The sequence below is a fragment of the Lynx rufus genome, unplaced genomic scaffold (genome assembly GCF_022079265.1).
Source record: "Lynx rufus isolate CCGP_SWC_20201006 ecotype Redwood Valley unplaced genomic scaffold, mLynRuf1.p SCAF_1, whole genome shotgun sequence".
NCBI lineage: Eukaryota > Metazoa > Chordata > Mammalia > Carnivora > Felidae > Lynx > Lynx rufus.
In genome coordinates this window covers 188,081,304-188,102,425 of record NW_025814823.1, presented here as the reverse complement: position 1 = coordinate 188,102,425, position 21,122 = coordinate 188,081,304, and the positions used below count along the sequence as shown (strand labels likewise).

Below are 21,122 nucleotides of genomic sequence, written 5' to 3'. Positions count from 1 at the left end.
AGGGCCATACCCCTATTTTAAAGTTTTCCCCTCTCTTTTACCTAAGAGAAAAAATGTGAACAGGAACTGAGGGCCCATGGCTGCCCCACACCCTTCAGGAGCCCTCTGTCCTACTCTGTCAGGTGCTGATGGTAAAGGGAGGTGAGGGAGGCAGGTCAGGGGATAAAGGGCCACTCCACTGGCTTCCCAGCCTTGCCTGGCCCTCCGGGTAGGCCTGGTATCTTCGGAGGTGACTGTGGGAAGGACCAGGCAGTAGACAGAGATGGCTGGAGCCAAAGAGGAAACAGGAAGCTGTGGTGGAGAGCTTTCTCCCAGTACCCAGGGGAGGAAGTATGGGCCCATTTGTTCCCAGGCAGGACCAGGCTGAATGGAGACTTTTCTGATGCTAATTCTTTCTTCCTCAGATTCTTCCTTCCTTGGGGGAGATAAGTAGCTATCAGGAGAGACATATATTTAACGTGAGCTGAGAATATTTAATGAGGGCTGAGAATGTTGTGACCCAGGGGAGCCCAGATTCTGGGGGAGGTCCTGACTGGAAACAGGTTGAGAATGCCCTCTCCAATATCATGTGTGATTTCGGGCCATCACTTAGAAACCCATACCTCAAAGAGTGGTAGGGAGGCTCAGGAGATAGCACAAGTAACGTGACTGGCACAGATCCTAGGACAAAGAAAGCACTCCATAAATGACAGCAGCTGCTGTTCTATGATTTATGGAACATGGTACTTATTCTTTGCACCCCAGACCCAGGATCTTCTTCTCAAGTCCTGTTAGGTAAGTACAGATGAACCAAAGTTGGTAGCTAGTGCTGCAAGACATTTTCTTACAGGCCCTGAAAAAGGGGTAGAAATAAGCTCAAGAAAAGGCTCCCCAACCCCAACTCCATGCCCCTGGCCAGGCTATGCTGGACTCTAGAGTGGCTCCAGCCTCCTTCCCCTGGACTGTGACCTTGAACTCCACCCTGGTGCTGCAGGTTCCAAGGTTCACATAGAGGGAAGCAAAGGGGACAACGGGGTCCATAGCCTTTCCCAGATGGGTCCTCTCCACAGGCGTGGGACTTTCCCAGGTCACCGAGCTAGTCAGCAAGAGACAGAACATGCGTGAACCAGGACATGCATTCTGGGTGCACAGGGATTCTGCTGCCAGGTGCCACCACAGTCCAGCAGGCACCAAGAAACACAGGCAGCACCCAGGGAGGGGAGGCCTCCGTGTCATGGACTCAGCACATTCTGGTAACACGCCGGGAGGCTGGGAGCGTTTCCCACTTGGAATCAAGCTCAGAAGGATTGAGTGAGCTGCTCCAATCACCCAGCTGGTAGGGGACAAATCAGAATTGGAAATCCAGCAATGTGTTCCATGAGGTCAGGGGTCACATGTGTCTTGCAGAACATCACAGATCCCCTTGACGTGGCACAGCATCTGGCATAAGGTGAATAAAGAACTGCTTTTTATTTTAAATGATGAATTAACGGCGCCACAGTCCAGAGCATCTCAGAGTCATGAGGATCCCTACAATCCCACAGAGTCTCCATAACGAGTACATCTGTCTGGGTGCAGGGATTCCCACAGATGTGGGTGTGAGGCCAGTTGTGCCTCCTCCCCACCTCGCAGTCCCGTTCTCCACACACACTCTTGTCTTCAACCTCCTCTATGCTTATGCTAGTTTAGCAGTTTAATCTCAGAGCCTTTCTGCTACAGATCAGTACAACCAACAGGACCTACTTTTTCCTTCCAATGAGAGGACTGAAGTTGAAGAGTGTATCTCTAACGGGACACTTACTGTAATAAAGGACCACCCTCTTCCCATCCACCTAAACCAGCTTTTTCATTAAAAAATTCTTTGGCTTGGGGAGCCTGGGTGTCTCAGGCATTTAAGTGCCTGACTCTTGATCTTGGCTTAGGTCATGATCTCACAGTTCGTGAGTTCAAGCCCTGCACTGGGCTCCATGCTGACAGCGTGGAGCCTGCTTGGCATTCTCTCTCTCTCTCTCTCTCTCTCTCTCTCTCTCTCTCTCTCTCCTCCCTCCCTCCCTCCCTCCCTCCCCCTGCCCCTCTCCTTCTCTCTCTCAAAATAAATACATAAACAGATAAACTTAAAAAAATTCTTTGGCTTTTTGTATTTTACTGGAGGCCAGAAGGGGGCTTCTTCCTTGTCTCCCTAGAGCACACTGCTCATACGTCCAGCAGGCAAGTGTCTTCCTGAGGAACCATGGGAGACAGATTTTGAGTGATGTGACAGAGAAGCCAGGAAGCCACTCTGAGGACAGCACCCTCTGAAAGGCTGTTTTACTTTTTTTTTTTTTACGGAGGGCAGGGGCACTCTGATGAACCACCCGTGGTTCTAGAGAGGCCTGGCCATGCACTGGCTGTGAGGGCTGGGCAAGCCGATGGGGCAAAGGTGGCTTGAAGGCTCAGCGTGTTGGAATGGTGCCCAGTGCTCCCCCCCAAACACTGGATCTTGCTCTTGTGAACTTCTGTTGACTCAGGGCCAACCGTGCAACTGCAGTCATAGGGACCATGACAGGTTAGTTTCTGGATAGAATCTGATACGGTGGAGAAAAAAAGTCAGGGACAGAGTACAAAAACCCTGCAGCTAAAGGCAGTGCTTGGGTGCTCTTTGGGGGAGTGGGAAGCTGTGCAGACCTCTGGGAGCACCCCTCCCACTCTGCCCTTACCCTGCTGCAGGGATCTGGAGATTAGGAAATGTCCTGGAGAAAAAGCCTCTGATCTTAGCCACACCGGGCAAAGGGGCCAGCCGGGTAGACCTGGAGTGAAGGTGGACCTGGGATCTGCCCTGGGTGAGTTTCATCCTTCCTTAGGACACAAAGAAAGGTCCTTACCATGGCTTACAGCCCGAGGGAGACGGTGTGAGTGGAAGCAACGTCTACAGTCCCGGTCGCTGAAGAAGACTCCACAAACTCGTACCTCCTCTGTGCTGAGCACAGTGGAGCACAGATCAGATCTCCGTCCACACGATGCCTTACGGTGCCTCCCTCCTCCCCAGGCCTGTCTCCTTTCTCCCCTGAAAGCAGGCTGTTCCATCCATGGCTGTATCTCCAGTCTCTGGCACAGAGTAGGGCTCAATAAGAGGTTGAAGGAAACAATGAATGAATGAAAGCACACGTCTGACTGGCTGAGTCAATTCCTCAGTCCAACTTTGGAAACAGAGACTAGAGGTGAGGCTGCGGGTGGTTGCTGTCTTCAGGAGGAAACTGTAAAAATGCCTCTCAGGTCCGGGTGGCGTCTGGCCAGCTGGGTCACACACTGGCTTCCCTTCTGGCTGCGAGAACTTCCTTGTCTCAGGACAGAGCAACTGGTACAATGACTTCACACGGTGGCAGCAGATCCTGGGTTCCTTTGTGCTCCTCTCTACAAACAATTTCACTATCTAGGGGCACCTGGGTGGCTCAGTCTATTGAGTGTCCGACTTTAGCTCAGGTCATCATCTCGTGGTTCATGTCGGGTTCTGTGCTGACAGCTCAGAGCCCGGAGCCTGCTTTAGATTCTGTGTCTCCCTCTCTCTCAAAAATAAATAAACATTAAAAAAAAAAAAGTATTTAAAAAAAAAAGAAACGAAACAATTTCACTGTCTAAAAGCAGGGGCTGTGGGGTGGGGGCCCTTTGTCAGGTACATGGCTGGCAGCTGGGGCCAGGACTGAGCACGTGCTTCATGTGGAGGAACAGAGTTCTCTCTCCACGAATGGAGGTCACTGCTCTGCAGAATGCTCACTCCCAGCTCACCGGGGGTTGCTGTGGGCCAGGCCCGACGGGGCTGCGGCTGCACCAAGAGCAGATAGCGCGTCCTTCTGGGCTGCAGTATCACTGGCATGGCGATCAGGGGTCCTGGCTGGACCTCTGCTGCAGCACAGAGGAGGAGGAGGAGGAGGAGAGGCACCTCTGGCCACTTCCCTCAAGGTTAGAAGGTGAGCTGCTTCCAGACCCGAGACATGTCCCTGAGGACTGAGGTGTTCACCCAGGCTGGCTAACATGTGGCTCTACAGGCTCAGGAAAGAGAGCCAGGAGTTTCCTAGCAACCTCGCTGCCTGCTAGCAGGTCTCCCAGCTGCAGCGGCAGAAGGAAGAAATCCAGCTGTAGGACAAAGGCCGCTGTTGTGTGGTGGCTGAGAGCAAGGACTCAGGGAGACGGCTACCTGGGTCCCCATCCACGTACCCTTGGGCAAGTCACCTTAGTGGGCCTCAGCCCTCCTCTGTCAAGTGGAGAAAATAATACTGCCTATTTTATAAGACTGTTGTGAGGACCAAATGAGGAAATCCATACAAAGAATCAGTGGTCTGGCATATAAACAACATACTAACCATTCCCTGATCACTGGGGCCAGGATCTGCCCTCTACCCCCAAGTTTTGATTACAGAAAAAAAAATGTAGTGATTTTGCAAGTAATTTTTGTTTTATTCTTTGTATTTTTCTCTATTTTCTAATTTTCTACAAGGAACAAATATCACTCTCCCGCTTGGAAAAAAAAAAAAACAACTTTAAAATTCTCAGAAGACACCATTGATGGGACCCTAGAAGTCAGAACTGGCAGAGTAACTGCCAGAGAAGGTTCCAGAACATGGGTCTGTCCTAATCCAAGACTATCTCAGTATGACTGTGCTTTACAAGTGCCCACAAATCACACTTTCCTAGAAGAGTTCCAGGAACAACAACATGTCAAGTGACAAAGAAGACACTTTTCCTGTCTAGACACTGAAATGCTTATAATTAAATCAAAGACTCAGGAGGCAGGGAGAGGCAACAGATACTTCTTTAAGACAATCTCAAAAATCTGGGCAGGGGCACCTGGGTGGTTTAGTCTGTTGGATGTCCAGCTCTTGGTTTCGGCTCAGGTCATGATCTCACGGTTTGTGAGATCAAGTCCTGCATCAGGCTCTGCACTGACAGTGGAGGCTGCTTGGCATTCTCTCTCTGTCTCTGTCTCTGTCTCTCTGTCTCTCTTTCTCTCTCTCTCTCTCTCTCCTCCCCCACTCATGCTCTCTCTCCTCTCTTTTAAAATAAATAAATATTAAAAGTGTATTTATTTTTGAGAGAGAGACAGAGCGCAAGCGGGGGTTGGGGGGCAAAAAGAGAGAAAAAGACAGAATCTGAAGCAGGCTCCAGGCTCTGAGCACAGAGCTGGACGCGGGGCACGAACCCATGAACCATGAGATCGTGACCTGAGCCAAAGTTGGACGCTTAACCAACTGAGCCACCCAGGCGCCCCTAAAATAAATAAATAAACTTAAGGGGAGGGGAGGGGAGGGGAGGGGAGGGGAGAGGAGAGGAGAGGAGAGGAGAGGAGAGGAGAGGAGAGAGAAAAGAGAAAAGAAAAGAAAAAAGAAAAGATCCAGGCAAACACACCTAACATAAAAATACTCTCTAATCTCACCACCCCGGGGTATAACAGCTGGCCTGTTTCTTTGGGTCTGAAAGTGGTTTTAAAGCCAACCAAAGTTGCCCTGCCTGTAGTGTCACCATTCATGCTGACTAGGTGGTGGGTGCTCAGTGAAGGGCAGGCTGCTGTGACCCGAGGAGCGAAATGTCTCCACCACGGACGGCCTGAGTCTCTGAGGTGAGACAAGGAAGAGATATAATCTGGAAAAGTCTCCAGTGGCTCTCCCAGGGGGCAAGAGGACTAACGAATTAGGACTCTAAAGTTCTTCCTCTTCGGCATTAACAGAAGAATGCATATAACACAATCCTGACTGTAACAAGGGAGAAGGTACTGGTAAGACACAGTATTCACTACAGAGAGGGTTCAAGGTTAAAGTAAATAAAAAGAAAAGAAAGATAAATGCCTAGCTCTCAGCAGCCAGGCTGCAGATAAGTGTGAAGAGCAGACAGGGTGCTTGACGTCAATGTCTTGGTCATCTTCCCGCTAAGATGTGGGCCAGGCTATTCTCCTGAAAGTAAGACATTTAGATTTTCTTAGAAGGGTCACTGGCTCATTCTTGGCATGTCTCCAGAGACCTGCTGGGTCTCTGGCTTGAAGGCTGCTTCTTTAGGAGATGCCTCCAGATCATAAGCAACATGAGGATGGGGATTAGATTTGTTTTGTGCTCCCAACTATCTCCCAGGCTCAGTGCATAGGAGGTAAAGGTGTGTGGAATGACTTATCTTCAGTGGCAGGGACTATAGATATTCCTTCTTTTTGCCACTGCCTCCATGGGTATATAGCTTCTGGTATACAACAGAGGTCCAATAAATGTTTTTTTTGTTGTTTTTTTTTTTTTTTAAATGACTTACCTGTGTGGGGTCATGGGCTCCTGAACATTGCATCTTCAATTAACCCATGCATCTTAAGACTTCCCTCTTACTCTCCTCAGCCACAGAAAAACCCTACTTGGATCCCAGAACCCCAGGCCCTGGAAAAACAGGCCTGAGCACTAAACTTGCTAAGGCAAACTGTACAATTTCTGAGTTTCCGGCCCAGCCAGTTTCCTGACCAACATGTCACACAAAATCCTTCCCCTGAAAATAGCTCTAAGCCTGCCAGTCTGCAGAGATGGGAACAGGAAATGGAAAATCACCATGTCCTCACTCACAGCACTGCAACATCAGGGCCCCAAGTCCGGATGTATTTGGTGTGGCCCTCAGGTGACAGACCACTTTTTCCAGTCCAGCCCATGCTGTGGGGCCACCACCAAGATGCTACTGATTAGAAGAGGCACCATTGATGTTGCACAGCCTTTGGAGGAAATAATAAACGACTGTCGATATTAAGTGCACACATCAAATGTAAGACCCGTCTTCATTTTCTGAAATGGGAAACCATGGCAGGAAGGGAATGTAGGATTCCTCCTAGCCACTCCCCCGTGAATTATCTCCTGCATGGGGGCAGCCATATTTCCTTGCAGATTTGGGTTTAATCCTGTAAATGAATCTCCTGCTTTGCTTTGTCTAAAGTACACCGGTGAAAAAGGCCACCTGGAAAAACGGCCCCCTTTGCATCCACTGCCCACGATTAGTACCCTAGGGGCATTTCGACTATTCCCAGCTTGGGGAGAGCTGGTGTGTTTAACTTCTCCCCCAGCAGGAAGGTACTGCCTTCCTTCATCCCCTTCACCAGGAGAGATTAAGACTGCTTTCAAGTCTGCAACAGGGAGACCCACATCTCACCGCCCCCCTGCCCTGCTCTCAAAGAAACTGCTTCTCAGAAGCAGCAGTTGCTAATCAAAGCAGGGGGAGGAAAGGGGAAGGATGCAGGGGTGACTGAGGGGGGAGTGAAGGTGCTTTACTGGGACGGAGATGGGCCACTCCTAGAATTTTCTGAGGCCCAGAGAGCACAAGCCCTTGGTAGGCAGTGGTTTTCACTGGTACCTTCGCTAAGAGATGAGACTATTCATTTCTGGCTTGAGGAGTCTTAAAAGCAATTGGTCTGGGGAACTCATTTCTCATCTGGGCATCCTGGACAGGGCAAGGCAGCAGGAGGGATGCAAAGGTACTCCCTGCTGGGAGCACAGAAGGAAAGCCATAAGTAGACACAGGTGGGGGGCTGGCATGGGGGAGGGACACTGCTCCTCTACTGATGGTTTCTTGAGGTAGAGAAGTGTGGTTCCAAACGCTCCCACAAATTAAGTTCAATTTAAGAAAAGGGATCTTGTCATTCACGAGGCAATTTAGTGCTTCCTATCAAAATCTTACATGCACACAACGCACACACCTTTGACCCAAGCATTTCCATCTGTGGGCATTTTTCTCACACTTCCTTGTACAAAGATACAGGGAAAAGGATAGTTGTCGTCGTACTGTTGACAGTAGTGAAAAAACCAGATGGCAATCTAAATGGCCACCGACAGTGGAGTAATCAAACAGACATCAGTGTTTATGATATAGAGAACTCTGCAGTCAAGGAAGAGTAAGGTAAACCCAGACAGACTGACAGGAAAGATGTTCTTGATGTGCTACGAAGAAAGCACTCTTGGTATTAACCCACTTGTGTAAATACACAATTGATTCTGGTTACTTGCAGAAGCTGTGTTCCATAAAGTCACTGGGAAAGGCGGAACTAGTGAACCCAGAACCGGACTCCTAGGGAAGTACAGGGTTAGGTTCCTGTGAGCCACTGGTCATGTTTTCATCAATCGATCAACACAGAACCTGGTTCTGTGTATTTCTGTTCAATATACTGTTGATTCATTATCACCGAACCCACAGCCCGCAGCACTGTAACTCACGCCTGAACAAGCCTCATTTAGCACACAGGTTTTGTCTGAACGGCACATCATGGCCTTGCACTCAGGAATGCGAGACAGCACTTCAGCGCTATGCTTCTTGGGGGCTGTATTAAGCAGTAAAACCACCAACAAGCAGAAAAATGAGAAAATGTGGCACTAAACAGACTGAGAAAAGGACCCTTGTTTTTATTTTATTTTTTTTATTAAAAAAAAATTTTTTTTTCAACGTTTATTTATTTTTTTGGGACAGAGAGAGACAGAGCATGAACGGGGGAGGGGCAGAGAGAGAGGGAGACACAGAATCGGAAACAGGCTCCAGGCTCTGAGCCATCAGCCCAGAGCCTGACGCTGGGCTCGAACTCACGGACTGCGAGATCGTGACCTGGCTGAAGTCGGACGCTTAACCGACTGCGCCACCCAGGCGCCCCAAGGACCCTTGTTTTTAAGCATGAGAGCTGAATCAAGAAGGCAGAGTGTTGTCTTTGTTCCTCAGCTGGGAACGTGCACACTGGGTGCCTCTGCACATGTCCACGAATGACCGCCAAAGTTCTGTGAGTATGGATTTTGAGATTACAAACAAATTTTAGTGAGGAGCACCTGGGTGGCTCAGTCGGTTAAGCACCTGACTCTCAACTTCGGCTCAGGTCATGATCTCACGGTTTGAGAGTCTGAGCCCCACAACACTCTGTGCTGAGAGTGCTTGGGATTCTCTCTCTCTCTCTCTCTCTCTCTCTCTCTCTCTCTCCCTCTCCCTCTCCCTCTCCCTCTGCCTCTCCCCTGCTCTCTCTCTCTCAAAATAAAGAAAAAACCCCACAAATTTTAGTCAATTCGCAAGTATGGAATCTTTGAATTATGAGGAATTACAGTAGATCAATTTTGGAAAAAGACATAAGAAACTACTCCCAGAAGGTATTTTTGGTGAGTGGGATAAGCAGCAGATTTTTTACTTTATTCTGTGAATCTCACTGTCCAAATGAGTATACTATTTCTAATTTTGGGGTCACCTGGGTGGCTCAGTTGGTTGAGCATCCGACTTCAGCTCAGGTCATGTTCTCACAGTTCATGAGTTTTGAGCCCTGAGTTAGGCTCTGTGCTGACAGCTTGGAGTCTGCTTTGGATTCCGTGTCTCCCTCTCTCTACCCCTCCCCTGCTCACACTGTGTGTGTGTGTGTGTGTGTGTGTGTGTGTGTGTGTGTCTCAAAAATAAAGAAACATTTAAAAAAATTAAAACAAAATTTGCAGTGGGAAGGTGAGCCTTTCTGTAGGTACATGCATCACAGCATGACAGATTCACTGTGAGCTAAAGGATACTCTGCCCTCACATTTGATGCTTCCCTCTTCTGGGGAGGAGGAGGGCTGAAATGAAGGCTAGCAGAGGACTCAGCCTCACCTACAAAAGCCTGAAAGTCAGAACTTTACCCCAAGAAACAAACTTGTCACCCTTAACTTTTCCCGCTTCACATACCAGAAGCAGTCAGTGAGGGGCAGGATGGGGCTCACAATCCAGAAGAGAAAGTACGATGCAATGGGGGAAAGGGAGGGAATCTTGCAATTCTGTTTACTGGGCAGTTTATATGGGTGTGATCTAGGATTCTTTTTACCACCTTGTCAATAAAAATAGATTTATTTTCCCAATTATGAAAACACATAAGTATGTTTGGGTCTGGAAGTATACATACCAAACTGTGGCAAAAGGACTATGGGTTTGGGGAAAACAATTTTTTTTTCTTTTTTCTTTTAGAGAGAGCGAGAGAGAGTGTGAGCACACACACACAAGTGGGACAGGGGCAGAGAGAAGGAGAGAGAGAATCCTAAGCAGGCTCCATGTTTGGCATGGAGCCCGATGCAGGGCTCAATCCCACACCTCTGGGATCATGACCTGAGATGAAATCAAGAGTTGGACACTCAACTGATTAAGCCACCAAGACTTCCCGGAAATGAATTTTTATACTACTGTATCTTTTGGATTTTTTAATAATAAAAATGTATCTCACACCTTTTTGATTGTAATAACAACGTCTCACATTTAAGGCCATGCTGCCCTACCAAAAAGGCCACCCTGGTCATGTCTCCTGCCTTTTTGGTTTTCTTCCCCACCCTCTCTCCTTCTCAGGTTGCTTCATGCCCTGGCCAAGCACTCAACACCCAGTCATCTCGGAGCAGCAGTAGCTAGGCAAAAGCAAAACTCTGGGTTTCCTCAAAAAGTTCAACACTGAAGAGCCAATTCTAATCAGCAATTCCACTCTTAGGCTTCTGCCTAAAAGAACTGAAAACAGGTGTTCAAACAAAACTGGTACTGAATGTTCATAGCAGCACTAATAATAACAGCCAAAAGGTGGAAACAACCCAAATGTCCATCAACAGATAAATGGATAAACAAATTGTGGTATGCCCATACAACAGTGTTATTCAGCCATGACAAGGAATGAAGGACTGATGTGCGCTACAACTTGGATGAACCCTGAAAACATTAAGTGAAAGAAAGCAGACAAAAGGTCATGTACTGTAGGATTCCTTTCACACGAAATGTCCAGAACAGGCAAATCCGTACAGATAGAACACAGATTAATGGCTGCCAGCGGCTGTGAGTGGGAAGGAATGGGAAGTAGCCACTTAATGGATACAAGTGTTCCTTTCAGGGGGATGAAAATGTTCTGGAACTAGAGAGAGGCAACAGTTGCACAGCAGTGTGAATGGATGTACTAAACGCCGTGAAACTGTATGGTTCACAATGGCTAAAATGGTAAATTTCATGTTGTGATATGAATTTTACCGCATTTAAAAAACAAACAAAAGTCCTGAGCTGTGTGATCATAGGCAAGTTACTCAGCCTCTCTGAGCTTACGGAATGGGCAGATGACAGCACAACCACATAGGCTGGTTGGGAGGATTCCATGAGACATGGGTGTTAAGTGCTTGACACACAGCTGGGTGTGGAGAAAGGGGCTAGTAAGTAATAAAGCTGTGGCCACGAGGATGACAGTTATGGCACGCTGACAAAGCCCATTCACCTGGAAGTTGTGGGGTCTCCATGCTGCCAAATTATCCTTTTAATTAAACAGCTATAACAACAACAAAAAGAGGGGCTGGGAAGCTGTAAAAGATGAAAGATTAAAGAAGACAGTGGCTCTACTATATTTACAGTATACTTACATCTAGATTATATTTATGGTAGGATTCTATCCCGTGTAGGTTACATGAACAGTTAACTCAATCATAGGAAGACCAAGTCCACCATGGAACAACCTATAAGCTCTTGCTTTTCCACCTCCTTCCATTGGTCTGACCCTTGACTTCCACTGGTCTGACCAAGATATGGACCCCTGACTGACCCTTGATTTATGGGGGCAGAGGGGGCTGCAGGTAGGTGAGAAGGTTCCATCTGTGCAAAGGCTCTAATCTGGAAACAGCTCTAAAAACTGAAAAACTGACAGGTGGGTGCAAGAAATGTTACTCTTCTTATCTAGGAATTATCTGGTACAGAATTAGCAGAACTCAAAACTTCCTGAGGCAAGGTGACCACCCCCCCCCCCCCTTGTGGCTAATAGTCAGCCTGGGGAGAGGGGAGGGAGCAATGAATAGGATTTCAGGCTGTCATGGAAACTTTTCTTTCCTTGGGCCTCTGAGCATATGGCAGGTGTCCTGAAAAATCCGTTCCTGCTGCCCCAGGCTGGCTGCTGCCCTCAGACATGTGGGTGGGGGTGTCTGCCTCTCTGTCTGAAAGGCCCTCTTCCCTCTGCCATGACGGCGGCAGCACAAAGGAGTCTCCAGTGTGCGCCTCACGTCCCAGCTCCCCAGACAGACGCTGGAGGACAGCCTCCATGGCCTCATGGAAATCTAAGTCCCCTGCCCCCATGGGGCCTCGATGCAGCCCATAGATCACAGACAGCAGCAGGCCAAAGGCCATGGCGCGGACTTCTCCTAGGCCGCCTGAAATGTGATGCCCGTTCTGCCCTCGGCCGACAGTGATATCTTGCAAGCCCTGCATCTCTTCCCAAGACGGAAGAGAGCTACATGTTGTTTTGGGACTTTGAGGTACCAAGCAGACTGGATTCCCACCCAGCAAGACTGACTTCTCTGTAGAACACAGGAAATCAGCTGGCCCAAGGTAGAGCAAATCAAATTGGAAGACTGTACACCCAAAGCAGCCAAAGGGATTAGACTAACAGGTGGAAAGTGCCATGGTGGAAAACAATACAGAATGTTTAAAACTCTATAGCTGTGCTTCTGGAACTGGGTGATCGTGGCCACAGGGGTTCAGGGCAGCATGCCGAGGACAGAGCCATAGGAGAAAATGGGTACCATCCTCTTGTGGCATCGGTGGGACTCAAGGATTGGAGAGGGGCCAATATAATAAAACAGCATGATAACATATTGTAGAGGAGAATGTAAACTCTGACTGAATTGTAAGAAGAAAATACTAGATGTCAAGGAAATGTCATGATTGTAGCTAGCCACTTTGGGGCACGTCACTCCTTTCCGTTAAGGGCACCTTGGAGAGGTGTGAAAGCCCAGCTCGGAAGGAACCTCTAGCTTCATTCATTTCCTTTATTCCACAAATATTTTTTTCAGGTCTTATGATGTACTAGGTTCCTTTCCCTCCCCAAAACTTACTGTTTAGTAGCGGGGGTGGGTGTTAATTAAGAGTGCATGATGCCATGGAAATGTGTATTTGCTGAGTGTGTGGGGGAAGGCTTTCTCAAGGATGTGGGGCCTGAGTGACATTTAATTGGGTCCAGACAGGTGGGGTGGGGAAGCTTTCTAGGCAGAGGAGACAGCATGGGCAAAGTTCTGTGACAGGAGGGGGCCTAGCTGGGATTCAGTGCCTGAAGAGGGGAAATGTATGAGGTCAGACAGACAGGACCTTGATAGACGATCCCTATCCTCAGATTGTTGGTAAACCAGGGGGCGATTTTAAGTAGCAGGATGGCATGACAGAACTGTGTTTTAAGCACATGACCTGAGCAGCATAGTCAGGCGGTAGTCCCTACTGAGGCAGACAGACAGACAGCTATGCTGTGTTTTTTGTTGGGCCTCAATGGACGATTGAGGCCTGGTGTCCAGGCCTGGTAACAACACAATGGGTCTTGGTTGGCCCCAATCAAGCAGTCACATTTCTACATACCTCTAAGAACAGTGGTTGTTAGGGTTTCCCCTAACATACATTCCCCTAATAGCACACTCAGAGGCCCTATGCCTCTGGTGACACTGCCTTAAGAGTACAGGTTCTGGCACCACGCAGTTCTGGGCCCAAACTGTGTCTGCTATATACTAGCTAGATGACCCAAGGCAAGCTTCTTAATCTCTCTATGTCTCGGTAAGATGGGGGTACTACAAGTATCTGTCTCTCTGTCTCCTTGGGTCATGGTGTGGATGCATTAAAATCAAGATGCTAAAATCCTTATCACTTAGCCTGGAACATTACAGACGCTAAAGAAAGTGTTGATTATTATGACTATAGTTTGCATTCAGCAAAGGATGGACACAGAAGATGTGCAAAGACCTCAGAAATGTAAAATGACTCAGGAGCACCCAGGCTCTAAGGAGGGGGGGGGGTGGGTGGGAAGCAGCGGTTTCCACATACTTGCGAGCAGGAGGCAGGAGACCGCCACGGCATACAGCTGCTTGGAGGTGGTGATGTTGTAGCGGTCCAGGAAGTGGTCCAGCAGGTAGACAGCCAGGTGCCGGGCCGAGGGGCACAGCTGACAGTGGCTGCTCAGCAGGGTCAGGATGTCCACAAAGAACCGGCGGCTCTTCAACAGTGGGGAGTGGGCTCGGAAGGCGGGCAGCTTCAGCTCCTGGAGGACAGGAGGGACAGAAGGGGGGTCAGGGCTGCCTCCTAAGAGCCTCGGATGCCCCAGGAAAGCGAGACACGGGGGCCTGCCTGCTGGCTGGTGAGGGGCAGTGATTCCCTCAAGACCCTTCAAGTCCCAGGATGGCAGCCCCTCTATTCCAGAAACTCCTGGACCATCTCCCATCTGCCCTCAGTGAGCACAGGCTCGTGAAGTGTCAAGGATATGATGACAGAGGCACATGAAGGAGATAATCGGCACCAAAGACACCAGTCATTCCCTGGGGAAAGGATTAGTATTTGAGATATATAAGCCATAAAAGAATATAGGCCTGGAGGTCAGAGACCCGCATCCCAATTCCAGTTGCACTACTCAACCAAGTCGTGCCAGCACGGTCCCCTGCCTTCACCTTTGCCTCTTCCTCAACAGCTGAGGGGAGGATTAAATAGAAAATGAATGTAAACACCCAGCACACAGTGACCTCTCAGGGACCCCAGCCTAATTGCCTCTCTGGGTGGGATTGTGAGAGATGAATTTTAAAAAATATTTAATATATGGGGCATCTGAGTGGCTCAGTTGGTTAAGCATCTGACTCTTGATCTCGGATCAGGTCATGATCTCACGGCTCGTGAGTTCGAGCCCCACATCGGGCTCTGTGATGGTAGTACAGAGCCTGCTTGGGATTCTCTCCTTCTCTCTCTGCCCCTCCCCTGCACTCTCTCTCTCTCTTTCTTTAAAAAAAAAAAACAAGGGGCGCCTGGGTGGCGCAGTCGGTTAAGCGGCCGACTTCAGCCAGGTCACGATCTCGCGGGCCGCGAGCTCGAGCCCCGCGTCGGGCTCTGGGCTGACGGCTCGGAGCCTGGAGCCTGTTTCCGATTCTGTGTCTCCCTCTCTCTCTGCCCCTCCCCCGTTCATGCTCTGTCTCTCTCTGTCCCAAAAATAAATAAACGTTGAAAAAAAAAATTAAAAAAAAAAAATTAAAAAAAAAATAAAAAATAAAAAAAAAAACAAAACATTTAAAAAATATTTAATACACAAAAAGCTGTTAAAATAATAGTACAAAGAACTCCTGAAATACCCTTCACCCAGGCTCCTCAGTTTTCATTTTACATTTTCTCTCTCTGCATGCACATACATTTTTTTTCTAAAAGTAAATTCCAAACATATTTCCCTCCACCCAAGGAGGCAACTTTTACTTTGTAATTTGTACACTGCCATGTTATCCAAATTTATTTCTCCAACATAAGCCAACAAGAGAAATATCAAGCCAACCAAGATTTTTAATGACAGGAAAAATTTTCTTATATATCTGCTATATTTGCAATTTAACCAAAGTAGGCCAGATATGATTTATTTAGGAAATGCCGTAGCTATATTTTGTCAAGTAGGGAAACTAAAGAGAAGCAAAATTGAGGGACAGTGGGAAAGGGGGAACTGGCAGAAAAGGAACTGTGAGAGCTTACTAAAGGCAGGTTCCCTGGGGGTGAGATTAAAACAGACTGGAGCCCCTTGTCTGTATCACGCCACTTTCTCAGTGTGGCTCTACTGAGATAGCAACAGCTCTGGGACAAGAGATATCTGTTCATTCATTCATTCATTTATTCTTTCAAAATATATTAATTCATTCATTTAACTCGGTAAGTATTGAGTGCCTTCTATACATCAGACATTATTCTAGGCACTGGGGATATAACCTAGAATAAGATAGACATACATCTAAATGGAAGATTAAAACCATCAAACTCTTACAAAAGGAACAAATCTTCATCACTTAGGCAATGGTTTCTTTGATGTGACTAGAAGCAACAGAACTAGAAGCAAGATCATCTAACTTGGACTTCAAAATGTAAAACCTTCGTGCTTCAAAAGACAACATCAAGAAAGTGAAAAGACAACCCACAGAACGGGAGAAAATGTTTGGAAATCATGTATCAATAAGAGGCTGTATCCAGAATAAAGAATTCCCACAACTCAACAATAAAAAGACAACGCAGTTCAAAATGGACAAAGGACTGAATAGATATTTCTGCAAAGAAGACATGGAAATGGCCAATAAGCACATGAAAAGATGCGCAACACTCAATCATTAGGGAAATGCAAATCAAAAACCACAGTGAGATACCACCTCACACCCATTACAATTGCTACTAGAAAAACAAAATCAGAAAATAAACACGTGTTGGTGAGGATGTGACAAACTGGAACTCTCATCCACTGGTGGTGGGAAGGTAAAATGGTGCAGCCACTGTGGTGCTACTCTGGTAGTTCCTCAAAACGTGAAGCACAGAGGAAGCACGTGACCCAGCAATTCCAATCCTTGCTGTATGCCCAAGAGAAATGAAAACATGGACACACAAAAACTTGTATAGGAATGTTTCTAACAGCTTTATTCATAACAAGATAGGGAAACTGAATGGACCCCATGAAAGACTACTTTTTTGTTGCCTCTATTCTTGCTAGGACCTATACCTCCACTCTACACACACTTTATGGTACAGATAATGTATGTCCTCCTTATAAAGGGCATGGAGTTAATGATTTCTTTGGAGTCATTCAGCGCAGCAGATAACATCTAAGGAGTGATGAGGTGGGTCCTCGTGAACCATTTTCCAAGACCACTGACTCACCAAGACCATTCGCTCCAGGGCATAAGTGACTGATGGAGGACACCTAAACACTTCTCTTTGTTGATGGATGCCTGAGAAGACACGTGCATTGACCATAATCCTCAATGAAAACCCCAGACCCCAAGCAAACATGAGACTCACACCTCTTTCCTTTCTGAGTCGCCCACTCTGTCTGTATCTGCTTTATGTCCTCAATAAATGCTGCTCTCACTTCCTCTCGGCTTGTGCTTAATTTCTATCCTGTGAGAAGCCAAAGACCCTCTTGGCTGGTCCTGCAGGATTTCCTCTGGGTCCTCGGATGCAGCCAACCTGCATCACTAACAGTCTCCAAATGGAAACAACCCAAATGTGCATCAACTGATGAATGGAAAAACAAAATGTATCCATACACCACGCAATATTACTTGGCCATAAAAAGGAAAGAATATGAATGACCCTTGAAAACATTATGCTAAGTGAAAAAAAGCTAGTCATAAAAGGCCACATATTGTATGATCCCATTTATATGGTATGTCCAGTATAGGCAAATCCATACAAACATAAAGTACATTAGTAGTTGCTGGGAGCTAGGGATGGGTGGAAGTTAATGGGCGGGGGTGGGGGGGTGACTGCTAATGGTTTCTTTTTGGGATCATGAAAACATTCTGAAATTAGATAGTGTTGATGGTTGCACAATGCTTAATATGCTAAAGGCAACTGAATTGTATACTTTCAAAGGGTGAGGTTTGTTTTTTTTTTTTTAAATTTTATTTTATTTTTTTTTCAACGTTTATTTATTTTTGGGACAGAGAGAGACAGAGCATGAACGGGGGAGGGGCAGAGAGAGAGGGAGACACAGAATCGGAAACAGGCTCCAGGCTCTGAGCCATCAGCCCAGAGCCCGACGCGGGGCTCGAACTCATGGACCGCGAGATCGTGACCTGGCTGAAGTCGGACGCTCAACCGACTGCGCCACCCAGGCGCCCCTCAAAGGGTGAGTTTTATGATATATGAATTATATTTCAATAAAGCCATCTTTTTACCATTCACATGGAGTTTCTACACCAGTAAGAGATGGGAACAAAATAATAAGGCAATTACACAATTCCAAACGGTGATCAACACTACAAAGGAGGGGTGCCTGGGTGGCTCAGTTGGTTAAGCATCTGATTCTTCTTTTTTTTTAATGTTTATTTATTTTTGAGACAGAGAGAGACAGAGCATGAATGGGGAAGGGGCAGAGAGAGAGGGAGACACAGAATCGGAAGCAGGCTCCAGGCTCTGAGCCATCAGCCCAGAGCCCGACGTGGGGCTCGAACTCACAGACTGCGAGATCATGACCTGAGCTGAAGTTGGACGCTTAACCAACTGAGCCACCCAGGCGCCCCTTAAGCATCTGATTCTTGATGTCAGCTCAGGTCTTGATCTCAGGGTCATGAGTTCAAGCCCCGCGTTGGGCTCGGTACTGAGTATGGAGCCTCCTTAAAAAAACAAAAACAAAGACAAAACACTACAAAGGAAAACCCTGAGCAGTGAACGCCCCCATCTTCTCAAAGGGAGAAAGGCCTTCCCTGTGAAAGTGAAGCCTGCGTTGAGATTTCACGCTGGGATCTCTCCTCTTCTGGCTTGTTCCCCCACAGAGCTCTGAGCCCAGGACATCTCTCGTGCTAACCCCAGGGCTCTGCTCATGGAAGGTGCTCCAAGGTGAACAAAGTACTCTCTCTCCCTCATGTTTACACATAAACTGGAGTTTGACAAAGTCCTGAAACCCCAGGCTTTACTTAACCTGCAAGGGATCTGAGACCACAAGACTGTCAATGTACCTTTTTCTCAACCTGTCTTTTTTTTTTTAAAGTAATCTCTACACCCAACATGGGGCTCGAATTCATGACCTCAAGATGAAGAGTCGCAAGCTCCACCAACTGAGCCAGGGGGGCACCCCGGTTTTTTTCATTTAAATCACAGAGACAATTTTTTATTGTCAGTTTAACTTTTTTAAAGAAAAGATTTGACTTGTGTATTATTCATCTTCATTGTCTGATGAATTTATGGGCCACTGTGGGATTTCAAACTCCTTGAGGGCAGGGTCTGGGTCTGCTCTGGCTCATCCCTGTTTTCTCAGCACCCTGGGGTGTCCGAACATCATCAGGTACCTAATACTAGCTGTGGAAGGAATAAAGGCAGGGAGGGGGAGAGCTGGGGAGGAAAGAGGAATGAACTGCAGTGGTGAGTGGAGAATGCCCTCAGCCCATCAGTAGGGAGCAGCAGTGGAGGCTTCAAGGAGGAGAGATCCATCCAGCCAGGATTTGGAAGGACATTTAGGAAGTGACTGTTGAAGATACAGGAAGGGAGTAAGCTCAGCAGGAAAAACTGCATTGGCAAAGCTACACAGGTGTCCCATCCAGGGAATCGGGGCACTTGAACAGCCAGACAGTAGGGTGTGCCCAGACAAGCAGGTGAGGACGGCGGGCAGTCCCATCTTGTGCGCCCTGCTAAGACATCTAGCCTGCTCCGCGGGCAACAGAGAGCCCCTGAAGGGCTTAGAGCAGGGCATAAACACTGGTAGCGTGGCTACGCATGAAGATCTCTCAGCCAGGCTCCTCCAGGGCTATGTCCAGACACCTGGTAGCAGCAGCCAATGCGGGGCTGCAGCTGCAAAAGCAGCCTCCTCCTCCACCCTCCGGCAGCCCCCACAAGCCTGCAGGCTACTTGGGTATTTCCTCTAAACAGCCGGCTCTGAGGCTCTTGACAAGACGCAACCACAGTCACAGATCCTTGGTGTTTCGTAGGCAGCAGCTGCCGGAAATGAGACAAGTGACCTTTGGCCCAGACTGCACTGCCCCCATCAAGGCAGTTCAGAGTCCCAAAACACAACAGGTCAGATATGCAGAGTCCTGACTTCCCTGACTGCTCAATTCAGCCAAGCTTAACTCCTTCTGGACTTTCTCCTGTTTCAACTGGGAGAAGAGAGCTCCCTCTGTATACTTTCCTGAGGAAAGGGTCCGCTGGCGTGAGCAGATTCCCAAAGGAAGTCATCCATGCATAAAACAGAAAGTTATGAAGGGGGCACCTGGGTGGCTCATTGGATGGGTTGAGCTTCCGACTTTGGCTCAGGTCATGATCTCGCGGCTCGTGAGTTCGAGACCTGCATTGGGCTCTGTGCTGACAGCTCAGAGCCTGGAGCCTGCTCAGATTCTGTGTCTCCTTCTCTCTCTCTGCCCCTCCCCCACTCACGCTCTGTCACTGTCTCTCAAAAATGAATAAATGTTAAAAAAAAGATTAAAAAAAAAAAAGAAAAAGTTATGTTCCTTTGGAACAGGCAACAGTATGGTTCAAGAAGGATTTGGCAAATAGGGCTTCCCAGAAGAGGCTGAGTGTCAAAAGTGGGCAGGATTCTGAAAGTAGAACAGCCATCTGCGATGCTCTTCACCCCCATTTCTGCTCATTCTTCAGATATTGGTTTAAATGTCCCTTCCTAAGTTTTCTTTGACTCCTCATCATTCCAAATCAAGCCCCCCTTGTTCTCTTAGCATGCTATTCTTCACGGCCAAGTATGTACTTATTTACATGTGACTTCCTGCTAAACTCTAGTTCCGGAGGGTGGAGGTCAAGTCCACTTTGCCTATACCATTTGCCCAGTGCCCAGAGGGAGGTGCTCAAAAACTATCTGCAGGAGTAAAAAGGAATGGATAGTCATGAAAAGGCAAGGAGGAGGGGCGCCTGGGTGGCTCTAAGTTAAGTGTCTGACTCCAGCTCAGGTCATGATCTCATCGGTTCCTGAGTTTGAGCCCCACATTGGACTCTGTGGAGCCTGCCTGGGATTCTCGCTCTCTCCTTCTCTCTGCCCTCCCCTATTAATGCTCTCTCTCTCTCAAAATAAACAAAACTTAAAAAAAAAATTTTTTTTAAAGGCAAGAAAGAAACTTAAATGCACATTACTCAGAGAAAGAATCCAATCTGAAAAGGCTAAATACTATATGATTCCAACTGTATGACATTCTGGAAAAGGCAAAACTATGGAGAGGGTTAAAAGATCAGTGGTTGCCAGGGGATGGGTGGAGGAGGGAGAGAACAGGCCAAACACAGAGGATTTTCTAGGGCAATGAAACTACTCCGTATATTATAATGATGGATACACATCATTATACATTTGTCCAAACCCACAGAATGTACAATACCAAGGCTGAACTCTAATGTAAACCAAAGACTTTAAGTGACAGGGGCACCTGGGTGGCTCAGTCAGTTAAGCGCCTCTTGATTTCAGCTCAGGTCATGATCTCATAGTTTGTGGGTTCAAGCCTGGCATCAGGCTCTTCACTGGCAGTGCGGAGCCTGCGTGAGATTCTCTCTGCCCCTCCCTCTCTCTCTCAAAAAGAAACATTAAAAACAAAAGACTTTGACACTTATGTGTCATGAGGTTCATTAACTGTAACAAATGTACTCCTCTGGTGGGGCATGTGGATATGGGGGAGGCTGTGCATGTATGCGGGGGCAACTGGTACATGGAACATCTTCGTACCTTCTGTTCAATATTGCTGTGAACCTCACAC

At 47.6% G+C, this 21,122-nt stretch overlaps 1 protein-coding gene across 5 annotated transcripts in view; it reads right to left on the bottom strand.

Moving 5' to 3' along the window:
* The window catches only part of CCNJL (cyclin J like), a 58,844-nt gene that overhangs the window by 14,988 nt on the left and 22,734 nt on the right, over positions 1-21,122 (bottom strand). For 4 of the 5 annotated variants that reach the window (XM_047091672.1, XM_047091663.1, XM_047091656.1 and 1 more), the window contains one exon: positions 13,759-13,972. In XM_047091672.1, the coding sequence (XP_046947628.1) occupies positions 13,759-13,972 (214 nt within the window). Of the gene's footprint in view, positions 1-2,840; positions 3,462-13,758; positions 13,973-21,122 lie in introns of those variants that run through there. The other variant, XM_047091682.1, reaches the window with a different exon arrangement.